Source organism: Apiospora phragmitis (genome assembly GCF_038363925.1).
Source record: "Apiospora phragmitis strain CBS 135458 chromosome Unknown utg000004l:1.0-3135199.0:1.0-3139288.0, whole genome shotgun sequence".
Taxonomy (NCBI): domain Eukaryota; kingdom Fungi; phylum Ascomycota; class Sordariomycetes; order Amphisphaeriales; family Apiosporaceae; genus Apiospora; species Apiospora phragmitis.
The window spans coordinates 24,403-42,669 of NW_027117402.1; the positions used below are offsets into that span (position 1 = coordinate 24,403).

Consider the following 18,267-nt stretch of genomic DNA (forward strand, 5'->3'; position numbering starts at 1 on the left):
GTCAAGTCATGATGAGGGACTTGTGGCTGATGACGGATAAATTAGGTACATTGCTTCTCTACTGTTTCGCGGTATCAACGTGAGACTGCGGGCAATGTCGGCCAATGTACCTCTTGCTGTATTGAAGATTGTTGTTGGCTGTATGTAGGACAGCACACACACCACACACACCAAACACGCACACGCATGCAAACACACAACCATATTGCCACCCCGCTGCGACCCCCCATGCTCCTCAACGCTTTACCTGGTCGTAGATCTCTGGTAGGGTCCTCTGGAGACACTGCGGGTTTTTCTTTGGATGGAGTCGGAATTTTCGTTGAGAGGTACGCTAGGCCGAGAGTTGTTCTTCTCCTGGATTTTCCAGGTGGCAGTGGCTTTGGTGGGGCCGGGTCCCTGGTTTTTTGGTTTCATGGTGTTTGGGAAAACTCGTCTCGTCTAATTTTATTGAGCAGAAATGCCCTGATTTCTCTCCTGATTGATCCGTATTCGCTAGCGCTGCCGAGAAACAACTTGACACTTCCATTGGTCAATGGCCCGACTTGAATGCAATCTCAGATAAACTGCGGCTCAATCTCAGGTCATCGTACAAACCAAGAAGAGGAAAAGGATGAATGCTATTTCTTTGCTAGTTTGTTATGGACTGTTCCTGGGAGCAAGCAAGACATAACGGCCTTGGATGTCCCCCCCCCCCGCGACCCTTTTCTTCTCCATCCTCCGTTTGATGTACTTCCACATCCTTCACCGTATTTGCATTCTTACCGATCACGGACCACACACAGTATCTGACATGGAAAGCTACGAGTCGTCTAGCTCAACAAGCCAGGCTTGGCTCGGTCAAGTTATAGTGCAAGCGAGCCCTGACAGGGATTACCGATGAACAAGCGAGGGGTCGCAATTCTTCTTGCCTCTCTCTCCGTCTCTCTCCTTCTCTCCCCTCTCTCAACCCCCCTTGCCCTCAGGTTAGGGGATCCGACCTGTCGGTTGTCGCCTCCCCGGCCCTAGTCGGTATCGATTCCCACCCACGGGCCTCCATGCACCCTGGTGGCAGGCTGGCACTGGCTTCGAGGCGGTCTGTCCTGCAACTAATCTTCTAGCAAATGGGGGGTTTCTTGTTAGAACACAATTGTTCAGGGACTAGAGGCGGCCGAATATCATTTTGATGCCCTATCATTTGACACAAGCCTGTGGAACACCGAATTCGATTGCGACCTGTGGAATATCGATCGGCACTCCTCATTGGACAGCACTAGGCGGACGTAGTCCGGTCCATGTATATCTATGTGTTGTACATACATGTATGGCGAGCCTTAGCCTTCTCTGTCTCTCTCCGCCTCCGGAAATGCGACCCTGAAGCCTCACACGGTGTGGCCAGAGCCCCCAAGTGCCTGACAGCCAAGGAGTGCTGGAGAAGTTGGCCGGCGGCTACCGAGGCAGAATCTATCATGAAAGCAGCTGATGCTGACTAGGAAGAACCTGCCACGGCAGAGTACAGCCGTCTACCGTATCTGGTGGACCGACTGCGTCAGGATGTAGAATTGATATCCAGATCTGCTGACTCGGAGTGGTTGCTTACTCGCTCAGAGTGCGTACGATTTTACTGGACGGGTAAATACATGTACATAGGTATGCTTGCTCATTGAATTTCCACGCACAACTTTGCCTATTTTATTGTCAACATAGGTAAGTATTTAGGGGTCGAGCTAGAAATCCAGATAAGATAAGATCTGATAAGATAAGCAAGTGCTAGATACCGATAACGGATAACCTTCTTTTGCCATGGGGATCTGGGCAGCCCCGCATCACTCGGGAGTACTTGGAGCAATATTCCCCCTAAATGGGATTGATCAAGACCATTAGGCCAGCTGAGTAAGTACCTATGTAGGTATGAGCTGGTTTCATCGCCAACATGCTGCAGGTCAAACTGAGGTTTTCATGATCGGCGGTGTATCGGAAGATTCAGGCCTCTTGGCTGTCCCAAGTACGAGGTACGAAAGAAATGTTACATTCGGCCGAAGAAGCTGCATCAGAATTATCCCACGAGTCGTCGCATTCCAGGGCATCAATACGAACTTCCCTAACCTCAGGGACAAGCTTACTGCTTTCTATCTGAAGAGTACCGACGAAATGGGAACTCTAGCTAGAGGTCTACCATCTAAGAAACTTACACATACATCATCAAGAAAACATCGGATGCACTGAGTAGTAGAATCTCGGGTTCTCTCTGAACTACATTGTAGAGGTCAAGGAACAGCAACGGTCAGGACAGGTCGAGTCAAGAATAATTGGCAGAGGTAGAAACGAAGGGGTTTCATGATCACCTTGTTCGGGAGCGATGCTTTCCCCCCTCAATGCACTGATCCATGATATTAGTCGTGTAACAAGTTCTGCTTCTTCTTCGCTGCGTTCAATCTTAAACCTTCTGCATGCATGGAAATCACCCAGCCCCTCCCCCATCCTCTCTTTGTTTGTGCAGGCACTCTAAGGAGGAGTGTCCACTGCCTGCCCCTGATACACCTGCGCCGCCCCGACGCCGTCAAAAAAGGTCTCGTCGAGCAGCGCCAACAAAACCTTCTGCCCTGCCCACATCTCCTCAGCCGCGGGCCGGATTAGCTCGGGGGGCAGCACGAACCCGAACCGGCCCGTGTCGCGTAGCTCGACGGTGAAGGACCATGCGGCCCGCCCGACGCTGTAGACGTGGTCGGGCGCGGACCCGCTCGTGGCGTAGAGGTTCGCGCCACTGGGGCCGAACGTATACGTCGTCTCCGACGAAGAGGAGTCGCGGATGGCCTCGCTCACCATGCTCGCGGCCTTGGTCCACTTGCCCAGCTCGGGTGCGTACAGCGTCTCGGCGTAGCCGAAGGGGAACAGCAGCTGCTGCCCGTAGCTGTGCCAGTCGATGTAAAGTTTAATGCCCTGCCCGTCGCGGACATGGCGCACGAAGGCGTCGAACCCCGCGTTCTCGGGCGCGTCGCTGGGAGCCGCGCCCCGGTACGTCTGCGAGCACGGGTTGGTCGACGAGCCGCGTGGGTTCGCGTCCCAGCCGTGCTCCCAGTTGCGGTTGATGTCGCGGCCCAGGCAGGCGGAGTTCGTCGTGTCGTTAGGCGGCGGCTGCCGGTTCTTCCGCCACAGGCGGTCCGTCGTCTGCGTGTACAGGAACCCGTCCGGGTTCACGAACGGGAAGATGTAGTAGTCGTACTGGTCCAGGAAGGACCTAGTCTGGTTGTCGCCCGCGTTGTAGCCGTTGATCTACCGCAGTGTGATGTACTCGACCACCTATATAATGACCGTTGACTGTCAGTCAGTTTCCTTTTCGTTTTTACTTTGTTCATCTCAGAGTCGGAACAAACATACCGGTGCAGCGATCCATTCTCGAGCGTGAACGGTTCCGTGGTACAGCACGGCCGGCTTCCCCGGGCCGCCGGCGCCCCACAGATGGATGCCGAAGATGTCGCGGCCCTGGTACGACGTGCCTGACGAGACCATCTCCGAGTTGTTGGGAAACGCATCATGCAGGTCGCGGAAGTACTGGATGTGGTCGTCGTAGTTATGGTAGGTGTCGAACCACGCCAGGGGTTTGTCCTGCCTCTGGTTCTTTCTCCCTTTCTTGTTGGCCGTGGCGGACGACGACTCGGCCGAGATGGAAGTCCCCAGGTCCTGGTGCATGACGCGGTAATCGAGCCCGAGGACCTCGAACACCGCCGTCTCGTCGGGGGCGATGAGGACGTCCAAGTGCCCGGCGTCCTCGTGCCACGGCTCGTAGGACGATAGCCCGGCGGCGAGTTGGTCACGGACCGCCGACGTCCTCCCGAGCGTGTTGATGCGGTACACTTTGTATCCGCTGTAAGACACCACTTCCTCCCCATCCTGTCTGCCAGGCAGTGCAGCGACGCCCGTGAGGAGCGGTGCCGCCAACAGGGAAGATAGGAAAAAGGGCCTCATGGTTAGGAAGGGAATCAGGTCCAAACACGACTCAGGAATGCGATGGCTGTTTGAAAAAGAGAGGCAGATAGATAGCCGCAGCCCCTTGTTCTTATACATCATACCAGGTAGTGACAACTCGATTCATCTTGGCTTGCTCGCTTGCCCGAGCTTCCCCTCCACTCTTTTCCCGCGCAGACATGCATGCATGGCAGAGTAGCATCGCGGGGACTTTGTTGATGAAAAAAAGCTCCTTCCTCATCCAGTTTTGCCATCAAGCAAGCTTTCATCATTCAGACCAGATGTCTGGGTGCCCGCCGTGGAATATGACGAATGTCAGCCATTGACCCTTGGCTCGCAGTCCGACCTTCCGTTTTCCAACCTCGCGTCGCCCTTGGCAGAAACCTTGGGGGTTAGGATTGGACCGTCTTGAATTCTTGAATGATATTCGTGATAGATACCCCGCCATAGAGGCGTTGAGATCGTAGCCAAGGAAGAGAGAAAGAGGGGGAGGGGATAACCACTGATTCGGCAAGGCAACTCCTGTCGATCTGCCTGATTCCGGTTTGCCAAGGAGTTTACCACCATGACATTGATATCTTTGCATGTGTGTAGATGGTCATGCCAAGATGTCTTCAATTTCGGGGCGCAAGTGAATAGATGATTAATTTCAGTCAGTCAAGACCAGTTGCGTCTTCTCCTGGATCAACCATGTGCTTGCTTATCTGACTCCCTCTTCGCACGATATTAGTCGTACGGCTCCTCCACTGTTTGGGAAGGTATATGGACTAGCCAAGTATCCTATTACCAGCCAGCTAGCTATCTCATTACCTCAGACTGGAAGGCACCAATGGGATATGAAGACCAACATTGAGACCGAGTGTCATTTCGAGCAGATGGTATTCTTCATGGCTGGATCATTGATAGCTTTGGGCTCTGGCGTTCCAAGTAATGGAGCAACCTTGTAAACGACACAGGGGCTTGGGAATGCTGACTGACCGTGGACGCCTAGAGCAAACCACCAAGTCGAAAGCAGAATAAGACAAACCTGATGCCTCGAATCCCACTAAGTAATGCCATTCTGTGCAGAAGTCCGAAATGGTCACCACCATATCCCCTTTTCATAGCAGTTCCAAAGCAGTCACACACTCACACACACACACACACACACACACACAGGTTCTCGAACGTCACAATCGGTTTCTAGCCAAGCATGTTGTTTTGTACTTCAGGGAATTTCATGATTCTCATAGCCCGTCATGCAACGGAGGGTAATAGTAGCATGATGTAAAAAACTTTCATCACAGCCTCCCCGGACCCAAAGACTGTGGGTTCAATTCACAGCCCAAAACGCAAAACCCTCGAACGCCGAATTTTTGTCATGTCGCCAGATGCTGCTACGATCAAACTGGATTTCCTCATTTCCGTTCGCCTTTCTTCTTCTCCTCCTCCCCGTCTATGCGGTCTCCTCCCACGCTCTCCGTACGACCCGCGAGAACATGTCGACGTTGACATCCTCGCGCACCTCGGCCTTCTTGGCCTCGTTCTCGGCGTTGCGGGGCACCTGTACCTTGTCGCCCTCGATCTTCCAGCCGACCGTCTCCTGGACGAACTTGCGGGCAGCGCCCTCCTCGAGCCCGAGCCACTCGGCCAGGACGGCCATGTCGACCTCGCGGAAGGCGTGGCTGACGAGGGTGGCGATGCGGATGCGCACCATGTCCTCAAAGCCGTCGATGTCGGCGACCAGGTCGGCGCACAGGTCGTCGCCCTCAATGTTGCGCCAGAAGCGGGCGTACTGAGCGCCCTGCAGCTGCGTGTTGAGCTCGCGCAGCTTGGCCAGTGCCTCGGGCAGCTCGGCCCGCGAGTTGGGGGCCAGCGTGGAGGGCGGGATCAGGTGGAGGGCGAGCGAGAACTGTGGCGAGGGGAAGCAGGTCATGGCCTTGACGAGGACGTTGGTGACGACCTCATCCTTCATGCGGTCGGGGTTCAGCTGGTACCTGTAGGTTGGAGACAAAGAGGTGGAGGGTCAGTCAAGAGGTTTAGGCCGACGTAATGCAAAGCAAGGCAGAGCAAAGGGTAATAAATTGGGTTGGTCAGATAGAGCTAATAACTAGACATCAGAGCGGCGCGACGGGTTCAGACGTCAGGCCATGTCAGGTAATAGGAAACGTTTACGTTATTGATCATCATCCCCAAGACGAAGCGTCAAGACAGAAACAAACAAGAAAGCAACAAGAAGAGAAGAAGTCGACTCACAGCTTGAGTAGTGTGCGGTTGGCATTGCAGTCGCAGTACCGCTGCTCGCACTGCTGGCGCAAGTAGTCCTCGAGCAGGCCGACGGCCTCGGGGTTGTATCGTTCGAGGCCATTGATGATGGCGGTGATGGCCTCGGGCCTCTCTTGGCAGTCTTCACACTCCATCGTGGGAGAGCGGCAGCAGGGTATGGGAGGTGAGGGTGAGGGTGGACAAAAGAGCAGAGCAGAGAGTTGCAAAATGTTGCTTTGTTCGAGCCACGGGCGGACAGTGAGCGGGCTTGGGTTTGGTGGGGGTGTTCTTTTTTCGTTGCGATTTGTGCTGTGGGGCTTCCAGAGGAGGTGCCATTGGCTGATTGGCCTCAGGCCGTCGGCGAAATGGCCGGGCTGGTTCCGACCGAAGAAATTGAGGTTCCAATTTTGATTGATGTACCTGGCAGGTGCAGCTTCAACGCCATGCGTATTGATAGGTACCTATTCACTTACAGGTAACTTGAAGCCTGAAGCACCCATCCGTCAACATGCATTGATGAGTGATGAACCAACTTCGTAAATGATCGTATCTAGTAGACGCTGCAATAACACAAGGTCCACCAGGAAGAAAAGCATGCAGTAATGTAAAGTCGGTAGTAGTGGTTCCTAAAAGTTCAAATTCCACATTCGCTAGCTCTATATTCGTTATCTATCTCATTTATGTCATATTTCATGTCTTTCTTTCTTTCTATTGTAACAGTGCTCCAACCGCCTCCGGTGGTGCCATCTACGACTTCACCAGCAGACTCTTGCCGGACATCTCGGCCGGCCGGGGCAGGCCCATGGCCGCCAGGACGGTCGGGGCCACGTCGCCCAGCACGCCCTCGTCGCCCTTCTTGAGGCTCCAGCCCGCGGGCGCGTTGGCCATGATGAAGGGCACCTTGTTGGTCGTGTGCGACGTCTTGGGCTTGCCGTCGGGGAACTTCATCTCCTCGGCGTTGCCGTGGTCCGACGTGATGAACAGCACGTAGCCCTCCTTCTTGCACGCCTCGAGGATCTTGCCGATGGCCTTGTCCGTCGCCTCGACACCAACGATCGCAGCCTCGTACACACCCGTGTGGCCGACCATGTCGGGAGGAGCAAAGTTGTTCATGACGAAGGGGAACTGCTGCTCGCCCAAGCGCTTGGCCACCTGGTTGGCGACACCGTCGGCGCTCATCTCGGGCGCCTGGTCGTACGTGGCCACGCTCTTGTTGGAGGGCACCAGGTCCTGGGACTCGTCACGCGCCTCCAGCTTGAACACCTTCTCGACACCGCCGTTGAAGAAGAAGGTGACGTGGGCGTACTTCTCCGTCTCGGCAATGTGCACCTGCTCGACGTCCTGCTGGCCCAGCCACTCGGCCAGCACGTTGTCCATGGTCTGGGGCTTGAAGGCAATCTCGAAGGGGTAGCCGCCCTTGTATTGCGTCATGGTCACGTAGTGGGCCTTGGGGTGGGCAAAGTCGGGCAGGGGGGAGCGGTCGACGTCGCCGAGCAGCTGCGTGATCTGGCGGACACGGTCGGAGCGGTAGTTGAAGAAGAAGACCTCGTCGCCGTCCTGGATGCGGCCCTCCTTGCCGTTGACGATGATGGGCTTGAGGAACTCGTCGTTCTCGCCCTTCTCGTAGCGCTCCTTGACCGTCTTGACGGGGTCGGTGCTCTCCTCGCCCTCGCCGAGGATCAGGCCCTTGAGGGCGAGCTCGACGCGCTCCCAGCGCTTGTCGCGGTCCATGGCGTAGTAGCGGCCGACGACCGTGGCCAGCTGGCCGATGCCGAGCTCCTTGGTCTTGGCCAGCAGCTCCTCCATGTAGCCGGCGCCCGACTTGGGGTCCGTGTCGCGTCCGTCGCCGAAGAAGTGGATGAAGACCTTGGGGACGCCGACGGCCTTGGCGGCCTCGAGCAGGGCGTACAGGTGCATCTGCTTGGCGTGGACACCGCCGTGGGAGACGAGACCGCAGAGGTGCAGACGGCCGCTGCCGTTCTTGGCGGCCTCGAACTGCTTCTTGATGACTTCGTTCTGGAGGAGCTCGCCCTTCTTGATGGTCTGGTCGATGCGGACGACATCCTGCCAGACGACACGGCCGGCGCCGATGTTGAGGTGGCCGACTTCCGAGTTGCCCATCAGGCCTTCGGGCAGACCGACGGCGAGGGAGGAGGCCTCGAGCTCGGTGAAGCCGGGGCCCTTGTAGAGCTCGTCCATGACGGGGGTCTTGGCGTTAGTGATGGCATCGCCGTTCTTGGGGCTGTCAGCGCCCGGAATACCCCAACCGTCAATGACGATGAGGCATGCCTTCTGGTCGGTCTGCTTGTGGGTTGTGTTGGCCATGGTTTCTGATGTGGTAGATGGTAGGAAGAGAGGTAAAAAGAGAGAGAGAGTCTGAAGTGAAGGGGAGGGAAGGAACTTTATGACTGACTTTGGGAAACGCACGACAATCACGAGCAGTGGCTGGCTTCCTTCTAGACAGATCAACGATTGAGATGTTTTCGCAGCGTAGTGGGAGAGGGAGAGAGAAGGTGGGATGGAGGGGTCGGACGGAGGGGTCGGGCCTACTATTGCGTCGATGCTACCCTATCGGGTTAAACGTTTCAAGCACGAGTCTGGTACCTACAGTAGCAGTAGGCGGGCGCTGGAGCAGTCCCTACTGGCTGAGGGGCATTATGCTGGATCTTGCTGGGAACTCATTGGATTGTTTCTATCAATATGCTTGTATGGCCTCAAATGACTTACGCATCGATATCTATAAAAAGTTTGGATGTGCAAACCTTTAAGGTCATTTTTTTTCAATTTAAGAACATCAGGGTTGGGAAGAGCATGTAGGTAAAAAGCGTCCATGAATGTACAGTAGTACACTGTGAGCATGACCTTGCAGTGCTACGTGGGATCACTGCAGCGAGCAGGCCCGTCTTCTTTTTGGCTCGCTGGTTAGATGTTTTAGTAATAATGCCGGGTGCAATGCTCTAGTCCGTTCCAGGCATGAGTGCATCAAGGCTTGTCTGGCTTGCAGCAGCTTTTCCCAGCCTGCACGCCTGCCAGCCTAGCAGCTAAGCAAAAGTTGCATGATGGATTCGATGGGTTCGATGGGATGCTCCAGAATAACCAGCAGATCTGAACTGACAATCAGGTGACAAACAACAGGCGACTCGGACAGTTCGAACCACTGCAGGGGGGCAGGCCAAAGACAGGTAAAAGTCCAATTGACTTCAGCAAAGCTTTCTGCCATCTGGAGCCCAGCAACCGCTAGCGCCCAATCCCCAGCCCGCCGGGAAAACAGGGGACTTCAGGTTGACAGAGCTTCAGCTGTTATTAGGACCCCTCTCACCTCTCGCCATTCCAAGTACGGCCATACCGACGACGGTCCGAATCGCCAACCTGCTTCTCGTCCCGCAACAGCCGTCGCCCACATCGCACGCCTATCCGACACACGCCATAAGCAGAGAGAGAAAGGCATTACTGCGTCCATAGCAGCTAGCCATTATTGCACACTCAGAAAGCATACCACTACTCACAAACACACGCACACTTCCAACACAACCCAGTCTGTCTCCATTTTCCACACCAACCCACCGCACTACCTACACGAAGTGCGTGCGAACGAACGAACAGCAGATCCAATGGCCACGCCGAAGAACCCCCCCGCCGGCCCCCCGACGCCCCTCGGCCTGCCCCGGGCCTCTCCCCCGACAACCTCGACACCCTCACCGAGCTAACCTCGCTGCTGTCGCGACTACGGGCACCACCGCCCACCACCGCCAGCGGTGGTGCCGCAGGAGCGACCCCAGCCGCCGCCACCACCTCCGCCCCGACACCCTCCAATAATCTGAATGCCAACAATGACCCGACCAATACCATCTCCATCCAATCTCTGCCCATGGCGACCGATGCTCTCAAACACAAGCTGCAGCGCTCGCGCGCTGCCGCCAAGACATTGCCGGATATGGGTCGCGGCACCGCCGACCAGGAGGCCGAGATGGCGGAGCTCGAGGCCCGCATCGCCCGCCAGCGTGCCGTGCTCGAGGGTCTCCGGAGCAAGGGCCTGGACTTTACCGCTGCGAGAGGCCAGGCCGGTGACAAGATGGAGGAGTGAAGGGGGCCCATTGGACTTTTGTTCTCTGTGACAAACAGAAAAGACAATATTCTTATACAAGTACATGTGGTGGAGGACTCTTGCCACTGCTACTACACGTACAAGTGGTCATGGCCATGGGATCATAACAGGTATGTAAGAGAAACCCGTCGTTTCCCAGGAAGACCGAAGCTGACACGACATCCCTGATTCAGTAGTCCTTGCTCTTGAGATATACATGCGTCGTCCACATACAAGCAGTTCGCCTTCTTCAACCGACGAGCAAGGAAACTCATCGGTCAGATCATGAACAACCTTAATAATTTGCTATGGGTATATGAATCAAGCGTCTCGTTACAATCACAATGATATTCGGCCATCAGCTTCCAACGCCAACACTTCGCAGGATTTCTTTCCTCGACGTCAGGTTGCCGGATACCGTCTTCTGCCACACGTCGTCGGCGATGCGTGCTTCTTGGGGCAGCACCCGCCAATTGGGCGACGACTCGGCCTTCAGCCACTTGAAGTCGTCCACCTGGTCCCATTGGTTCTCCGACCCGACCTCCTCGGCTTTGCCGGTCTGTTTGTTCCACGACTCTGTGTCAGTGACCACCTGAGATGGCGCTGGGTGGGGGCGGACGAAGTTTTGGGTGATGGTGGTGGCAAGGGGACTAGGATGGATGGATAGGGGAAGACCAGGCGGTTATGAATGCAAGGTTTGCAGCTGGCAAATGGAGAGAGAGGAAGAAGAAATGAAGGGACTTGACTTACGTAGTAGGTACTGGGGATAGGGGCGAACCGCATCCCGCTGCAATCCTCAATGATGGGATGGCTCCCGCAATGCAGATACAGATCCACGTTCTCGCACTCGTGTATGCGCACCTGCCTCGCCGCGACGACGATGATGCTGTTTTTGACCCCCGTGATGTGCACGGGGCCCGTGACGGTGCCGCAAACGAGCAGGCTGCGATGGATCTTCGTAATGACCAGCCCCGCGAAGGGCACTCCCGACGTCAGGGACGACGTGGGCACCGTCATGTCGACCACGCAGGAGTCCAGGTCCGCCAGCGAGCCCGACGCTGTGGCCCGCGACGCCGAGGACGGCAAGATGATGTGCAGGCCGGTGTGGTCGTAGATGGAGATGGTGCGGGCGGTCGAAAAACTCGGCTTCCTAATGCGCGGGTTGGCATCGGAGCCGCCTTGGGTAGCCATCTCTTTGTTGTAGTCCTTGGTGGTGATCTCGCCGTGCGGCAGGTTGCTCACGGTGTCGCGCTCCTCGTCGCTGGCGAGCGCGGAGGGGGATATCTTGCCGTCACTCTCATCGTGGCGGCTGCTGATGTTGGATAGCTTGAGATTGAGCTGGCGGGGGTCGGGCTGGTACTGTGTCGTCTCCTTCTGAGTCGTCGTGGCCTGCACGGCGCGTGGCTTAAACTGAAAACGGGGCTTGGAGGTGGTGGAGGAGATGGTGGCGGTCGAGGTCGAGGTCGAGGTCGAGGCGGAGGACTGGCCCGTGGCTTTGTTGAGGTTGTCGGTCAGGGCCTTGATGGCCTGCCCGTAGGCGCGCTGGTCGTAGGCCGGGATGTACTCCTTGGCGTCGGCGACCTCGTTGCTGAGACGGGAGACGCCCGCGAGCACGTGGTCGATGCAATCTCGGCGCTCGCCGGCGACGGGGGACAAGGTGGCGAGGCCGTCGATCTGGTCTTGGATGGCTGATGGGGTTTTGCCAGTTAGCCGGAAAGAAGAACTGCCAATTACCCAGGTTATATGAATCCAGGCGTACCAGTGATCTCGGTCTGGAAGTGACGGTAGAACCGTTCTTTGGGGTCCGACATTCTGTGGATGGTAGGGGAGCGGGGCCCGTCGGTTGGGCTGTAGGGGACGAAAACCTGAGTTGTAGTCATTGCGTATGAGGATATGCGATCTTTGTCTGTTACTGTTGGAAGGAAGAAGAGCTTTGCGGTGGTCACGATGTACAGGAATAGGAAAGGGAAGACGTGGTGGTATTCAATGTAGATGTAGGTAGGTAGGTAGTTATATGGACAACGCCTTGTTCTCGAGAGAAGATGTACCTGTATTAATGGAGAATAAAGCTTTAACGTTGGTCTACCTGGTTCTTAGGATCCAGCAGACGCGGCCCACGGGTCGTTCCTTCCTGGGTGCTTTTATGCCGAAAGCTCGAAGGGGTGGTGGTGGTGGTCGGGTTTAGCCGGGTCAACTTGTCGCTCGCGGTGATGGCATCAATGGCGGGGTGGGCAGGAGGTCGGTATGTAGTGAGCATCGAATACTAACGCGCTATGATGATGGCACGACCGGGGGGGTCGCCTGTCGTGCGTCGTCGACTCGGGGGATGGATCGAAAGGGAATCGATCGGGTGGGAGGGCTGATTGGAAGGGCACGCATACAGAAGGGAATGAATCGGGGAGCGCAACTGGCAACGGCAACGGCAACGGTAACACGACGCCTCCCCCAGAAAATAGGCGCAAAAGATGCACGACGACGTAATTGGTGGTGTGACTATCCGTGTGATGGTGACCAGAGATTGCGGGGTGCTTTCCGGGTGCTTCCACCCTCTGGCGCCGGAGGGTCGATAGTGGTGGGATGTCTTGCTTATCCATTGGCCAATGTCAGCTGCCCCCATCCCCTTAAGTTTAGCAATCTGGGGTTCTACTGGCAGACTGGAGTAATGGTAACTTGCACCCTCCTTTAGATTCCCCGTATTGTTCAATGCAAGCATGCAAGCCCCTACATGCTACATACGGAGTTACCCAAGGTTACGTCAGGGAGCAGCAAATTAGCATTGATGCGAAACCCCCCAAGCTACCTCTCATGCATCACGTAACTTACTCAAGAGCCTCATGTCACAGCGAACGAACCAGCAGCGTCGTCATACATGGTCACCACAACGAAGCAATAAAGCAAAGTGCCAAGAATGCAGTAACCGAGATCTATCTCGTTCGCACCCTCAGCGCTTCATATCGGAAATGGCTACTTAGGCAATAAGGTAAGGTTGGCTGATGTAGAGTGAAACTACACGCAGCTATTCGGGCAGGCGTTAATAGGGGAGACTTTAAAGTAAACACCACTACATAATATAGTTCTATCGAATCCATTCATTATCTACATATGGATATCAATGGCTCGTCGCATCATATCTCATTCAACCCAGCAGTAGCGGTATAGACAGATCTACGTAAGCCCCCCAAGTGACATATCACAACAAACATCAAGCCGCCTTTGCTACTGCCTGTCCTAACGAACCCCACCCGCTCGCCGACGACGGCGCCATGAACGCCGCCATCTGCGCATCCGCCGCGATCCCAGTCCCCGCAAACGCGCGCGCAAACTCTTTCGTGTCGAGCGGCCCGCTGGGCGGGATCTTCAAGCTCGCGACTTGAAGAGCCACCTCGGCGGCATGATCCTCACCGCCCAGGTCAGAAAGACTGGACCAGCCGTGGGGTAGGTGGGGGTACAAGAAGGTGTTGATCTGCGACTGCGACACCATGTCCTCGTCCTCGTCAGTCCCTCCCTTAGTACTCGAGAGGAAGCTGGTCGCGCCGAGTACCTCGCCAATCCGGGCATGCTCCGCGTCCACCGGCTTGTCGCTAGCCCGCAGAGCCTGGAGCTCCGACATGACGGCGTCCATCGACTCCTCGTCGTCGTCCAGCAGGGCCACGACGCCCAGCAGGAGCACGGACGGGACATGGGTCGAGTCGGACTCGATGACGGAGAACAGCACCTCCCGTGCTCGGTCTCGGGCCTCCTCCGTTCCGATCGCCCAGAGAACTTGAGCCAGCAGACAGATGACATCGGGGTTGTTATTCGACTCCTCCAAGGCGGCCTCCAGGTAGGTCAAGGCCTCGCTGGGACTCTTGTTGAAGTACTTGGCCAGTCCGACAGTGAGATGAGCCGACAGTCGGGCTCTCGTCCGCTGCTCAGCGGTGAGCTCGTTTCCAGAGTCATCGCTGCTGAGCTGCAAAGCGGTTTCGCCGCACTCGGCGGCTTCTTCATTCTTGCCCGAAGCGAGATACATCCGGGCCAGATCGGTCTTGGCCAGAGCGAATTGGCCCAGAACGAGTGGCGATTCGGTATCTTCGTAATGGGCCTCAAGTTTGCCGCAGATGTCCTCAAGAGCACCAATGGATCGGGCATGGTCGCTGACTCGCTCGAGGAATAGGGTGGAGAGATGACCATACACCATATCCTGCGGCTGGAGACGCTGTAGCTGCCTCAGGCCAAACAGCGGCTGGATGAGATCGTTGAGCTTGGGTCCATTGGGGCTCTTCAGAATGTGGTCGAAAATGGAAATGCCAAACTGTTTCCGCGTGACGGCAGACGAGCACTCGGCAATGTTCATGGCGTGGGTAAACAGGCTGCGGGCTTCCTTGACTTCGCCGTAGAGCAGGGCGACGAAACCCTGGCCCAGCCAAGCATGCGCGTAATCCGGATCAGTCGATTGCGCCCTCGTGAAGGCTTCGTTGGCAAGCTGTAGATCGTTCTGCAACAATGCTAGGGCACCGAAGTTCGCCCATACGTGAACACCCCGCTCATCCAGATAGAGGGCCCGGACAAAGGAATGCTGGGCGACGGACGGGTTGATCTCGCTCGTGATAACGCCCAGCGAGTTCCAGAAATCGGGATTGCCCGCCTCGAGCTCGATCGCCCTCTTGAAGCACCTGACGGCGGCCATGTGGTATCTGCTAGATTTTATCCGCAGCTCCGCTGGGAGGCAGCTGTGTGCGCGATACTCCGCCCAGCCCAGGTTGTAGAAGGCGATGGACTGAGCATGAATGTCATGGGATGACAGATGCACCGCTCGCTTGTGGGTGAGAATCATGGCGTGGAGGCACCGAGTGAGTTCGACACCAAGCTTGTCGTTCGGCGGGGACAGGCCGTCGGCAAAGTCGAGGTCTTTGGCAATACCATCAACATCTTGCATGATACCATAGGCAGCATCGTGATCATCGCCCTGGCCAACAAGCGCCTTGATAGCATCCGCAGGGAATTGGCCAATACAGCTTTGCACCTTGGAGTAGATGGAGCAGGCATCACCCAGTGCTTTCCAGAAGTTGAAGGTGGCCGAGACAGCATCCGAACACGACTGCGCAAATTCAATCGTCTCGGTTGCAAGACTAACGGATTTGCCAAAGTAGCCGTTTTCCACGCAGTCATGGGCACTCTCTACCATGGTCTGCATAAGCGCCAGCATCACACCAGCTTCGTCCTGCCGATCTTTTGTGACTTCGCGATATAACATGATCGCATTGTCGTATTCGTCCGTCTCGCGCTCGATGTTGCCCAGTAGGTATTTGGTGAACCACGTGTCGCCAAGGGCTTCATCGCCCAACGACGCCTCCAGTCTCTGGGCATTTAAGATGGCCTTCTTGGCAGCCGTATGGCGACCTGCGTTGTGGTAGGCCTCGCCAAGTCCAACCCAAGAGTGGTAGTTGTTAGGCGCCATACGCAATGCTGACTGGAATGATGTGACGGATCTGTGGTAGTCTTGCTTGTTGAGCAAAGCCACGCCTAGTGCTGAAAAGGGCCAGCTCACTCCTTTCCGCTTAGACCCAGGAGGTGGGCGTACTTTGCCAGAATCGATGACACGCTGGGCGACAAGTTCAACACGGTCCCAATCACCATCATCAGCAAATGACCGTGCCAGTCTCTCAGCCGAAACTATCTCGGCCGGCGATAACTCGACGGCTTTAAGGAAACACTTGCGGGCGCGCTTCTTGTCCTTTCCGTAGTCGGCGTAGTAGATGCCCAGGCTCGTGTAGGCAGGAGCGTAACTGATATCGCTTTTGAGGGCAGCCAAAAAACAGGCATAAGCGCCGTCACGACTCTTGCGAGCAGCCTTTGACGTGTCGACATTCCAAATGCAGACGCCAAGACGGTGCTGGGTCTGCGCCAGCAGCTCTTTTGACGTCGACGGGCCCTTGCCAGTCAAGAGCCCCGATATGTCTTCGAGATCAGACTTTCCACGAATGAAGTCACCCTTCAAAGAATATAGCCACGCGACCTCTGCTTTCACCCGGAGATTGCTGGAATCGCGCTCCAAGGCTTTCTCCAAGAAGTTGATGGCCTGATCGAATTCCTCCTCTTCTTTGTAGATCAAGCCGACGCCGATTTGTGCAGCCGTGGACAACGGGTTTACTTCGAGAATCTTGTCGAACAAGGACTTGGCCTCCCCGTGATGCCGCGGCGACTGGTAAAAGACCAAGGCCGTGCCGAGGTACAGCATGAAGGCCTGGTTGGTGTGGTTGAATGTCTTCCCGATTTTTGGTGCTTTCTGGCTTAGCAGCTTCATGGCCTTGCGCATGAGCTCTACGTTGCTTTCATACTCCTCAAGGTGCTGATAATATTCGCCCATGAGCTTGTGAGCGAGCAACGAATCTGATGTGGTGATGCCATCAATCATCATCAGTAGTCGATCCTCGTCTGTGAACGGGATGACCAAGGTTGGAGCGCCGCCGTCCTCATCATCTTCACTGCTTTCGTCTTCAGCCTGGCTCTCTGCTGGCGGCGAAGCGGCGGACGGTTTCTTGGAGAAGGGAGAGATGCTGCTGGTCATGTATCCAGTCAAGATCTTGCAGAGATCGGTCTCCGGGAAGAGCGAGCAATAGTCGAGAAGTGTATCGACATTGTAGTCCTTGATTTCTTCGTGGTCCTGCCAGTTGATGGCGACGTCCCAAGCTAGCCGGTAAGGGTGCTTGATGATAACCATGTCGGCAGCAAGCTTCTGAACAATAGCGAGCTCGGCCTGCTTCTCAGGGCCCGGGAGGAAGTTCATCAGGCGATCGTAGCGGAACTGCAGAAGCTTCTCCTCATATTGGCGTCGAACGTCATCGTCGTTGGTCCAGTTGATGAGCTGCTCGTAGATGTGGCCCAACTTGCTCTGCGAGAGAACTTCTCTGGTGACCTCGACCGTGACCTCGCTGACCTTTGCGCCGATTCGGGTGCGCCTTTCGCCTATCAGGGTGTTGATGCGCCTCTTCTCGTCGGTTTCGAGGATCTGGGCCACAATCTCGTAGGTCTTGGCCGGGTGGGGGAAACGACCCTCGAGGGCGGAATAGATGGGACTTCCAGGAAGCATGACCTCGAGAGCGTCGGCATATTGGGTGCGCGAGCCCTGGGATCGCGCGAAGTCGACGAACTTGTCCACGACGTCCTGGCACTTGTACATGTCCTCTTGTTCGTGGAAGATGGCGGCGAGCTTGGGCGCGGCTTGCTTGTACTGGGCGAGCTTCGTGTCGCCCTGCTTCTCGTAGAGCTTGATTAGGCCCTGCCAGGCCTGGGGGTCGGCGGGCCGAAGCGAGGTGGCGGTCTCGTAGGCCTTTTCGGCGTCGGCGAGCTTATTCTTCTTGTCGAGCGCAAAGGCCAGGAAGACGTAGGCCTGGTAGCTTTTGGCGTCGTTGTCGATGATGTCCTGCGCCTGCTGCACGGCCTCGTCCCATTTTTGCTGCTTGATGGCGTCGCGAACGATCTTGAGCTGTTTCGACATGTTGTTGAGAGAGGGAGAGCGTCGAAGCTGCTCAAGAAGCTACATGCGCGTAGCTGGAAGGTTGGCAGCTTGCCAGGATTTTGGAGAAGTGGGTGTGGTCTTGCCCTTGGACGGCTAAGAAGTAGGGATGCGCAGTGCAACAACAGATTGTATCATCCAGGGTGGTGCGTGGTTTGAGGAGGCCCCATGAAGACAATAGTGAGAGCTTCTTGACGATGGCTTGTCATTGTCGTCACCAAGTGGGAAATCCAATTCCTACATAAGCTCAGGTACGTCCAGTTCAATTGCGCATCGCTCTTTTAGCGGTGCAGGTGGGGTGAGCAGCTGCTGAGCTTCGGAGAAACTGCGGGGAGCTTACAGCGGCTGCGGGGTCTATTCGAATATCAACTGTACATGGCATTATACATCGATCACGTCGAGGTCTCCTACTTGACTTCGTCTCAGGTGTATCGTTCATACGGGGTATAATTTGATTTGCTCGTAAAAAATAAATATACAATATGTTTTAGAGAACTTACAT

At 55.8% G+C, this 18,267-nt stretch overlaps 6 protein-coding genes across 6 annotated transcripts; 1 reads left to right on the forward strand and 5 right to left on the reverse strand.

Moving 5' to 3' along the window:
* Positions 1-2,481: 2,481 nt before the first annotated feature.
* On the reverse strand, positions 2,482-3,942 carry PG994_003173 (uncharacterized protein; the record flags this gene model as incomplete). Its single annotated transcript, XM_066854582.1, has 2 exons — positions 2,482-3,249; positions 3,355-3,942. The coding sequence occupies 2 exons, from the start codon at positions 3,940-3,942 to the stop codon at positions 2,482-2,484; spliced, it is 1,356 nt and encodes a 451-aa protein (XP_066718860.1).
* Positions 3,943-5,377: 1,435 nt separating this feature from the next.
* PG994_003174 (eukaryotic translation initiation factor 3 subunit) lies at positions 5,378-6,341 on the reverse strand (the record flags this gene model as incomplete). Its single annotated transcript, XM_066854583.1, has 2 exons — positions 5,378-5,918; positions 6,178-6,341. The coding sequence occupies 2 exons, from the start codon at positions 6,339-6,341 to the stop codon at positions 5,378-5,380; spliced, it is 705 nt and encodes a 234-aa protein (XP_066718861.1).
* Positions 6,342-6,933: 592 nt separating this feature from the next.
* On the reverse strand, positions 6,934-8,511 carry PG994_003175 (2-3-bisphosphoglycerate-independent phosphoglycerate mutase; the record flags this gene model as incomplete). Its single annotated transcript, XM_066854584.1, has 1 exon — positions 6,934-8,511. One exon carries the CDS (start codon positions 8,509-8,511, stop codon positions 6,934-6,936), a length of 1,578 nt encoding a protein of 525 aa, XP_066718862.1.
* A 615-nt stretch (positions 8,512-9,126) lies between these two features.
* Positions 9,127-10,270, forward strand: PG994_003176 (uncharacterized protein; the record flags this gene model as incomplete). The annotated part of the gene is made up of 2 exons (XM_066854585.1): positions 9,127-9,146; positions 9,790-10,270. 2 exons carry the CDS (start codon positions 9,127-9,129, stop codon positions 10,268-10,270), a joined length of 501 nt encoding a protein of 166 aa, XP_066718863.1.
* Positions 10,271-10,628: 358 nt separating this feature from the next.
* On the reverse strand, positions 10,629-12,150 carry PG994_003177 (tubulin binding cofactor C; the record flags this gene model as incomplete). The annotated part of the gene is made up of 3 exons (XM_066854586.1): positions 10,629-10,862; positions 11,021-11,949; positions 12,030-12,150. The coding sequence occupies 3 exons, from the start codon at positions 12,148-12,150 to the stop codon at positions 10,629-10,631; spliced, it is 1,284 nt and encodes a 427-aa protein (XP_066718864.1).
* Positions 12,151-13,472: 1,322 nt separating this feature from the next.
* On the reverse strand, positions 13,473-17,747 carry PG994_003178 (antiviral protein; the record flags this gene model as incomplete). The annotated part of the gene is made up of 1 exon (XM_066854587.1): positions 13,473-17,747. One exon carries the CDS (start codon positions 17,745-17,747, stop codon positions 13,473-13,475), a length of 4,275 nt encoding a protein of 1,424 aa, XP_066718865.1.
* Positions 17,748-18,267: the final 520 nt, after the last annotated feature.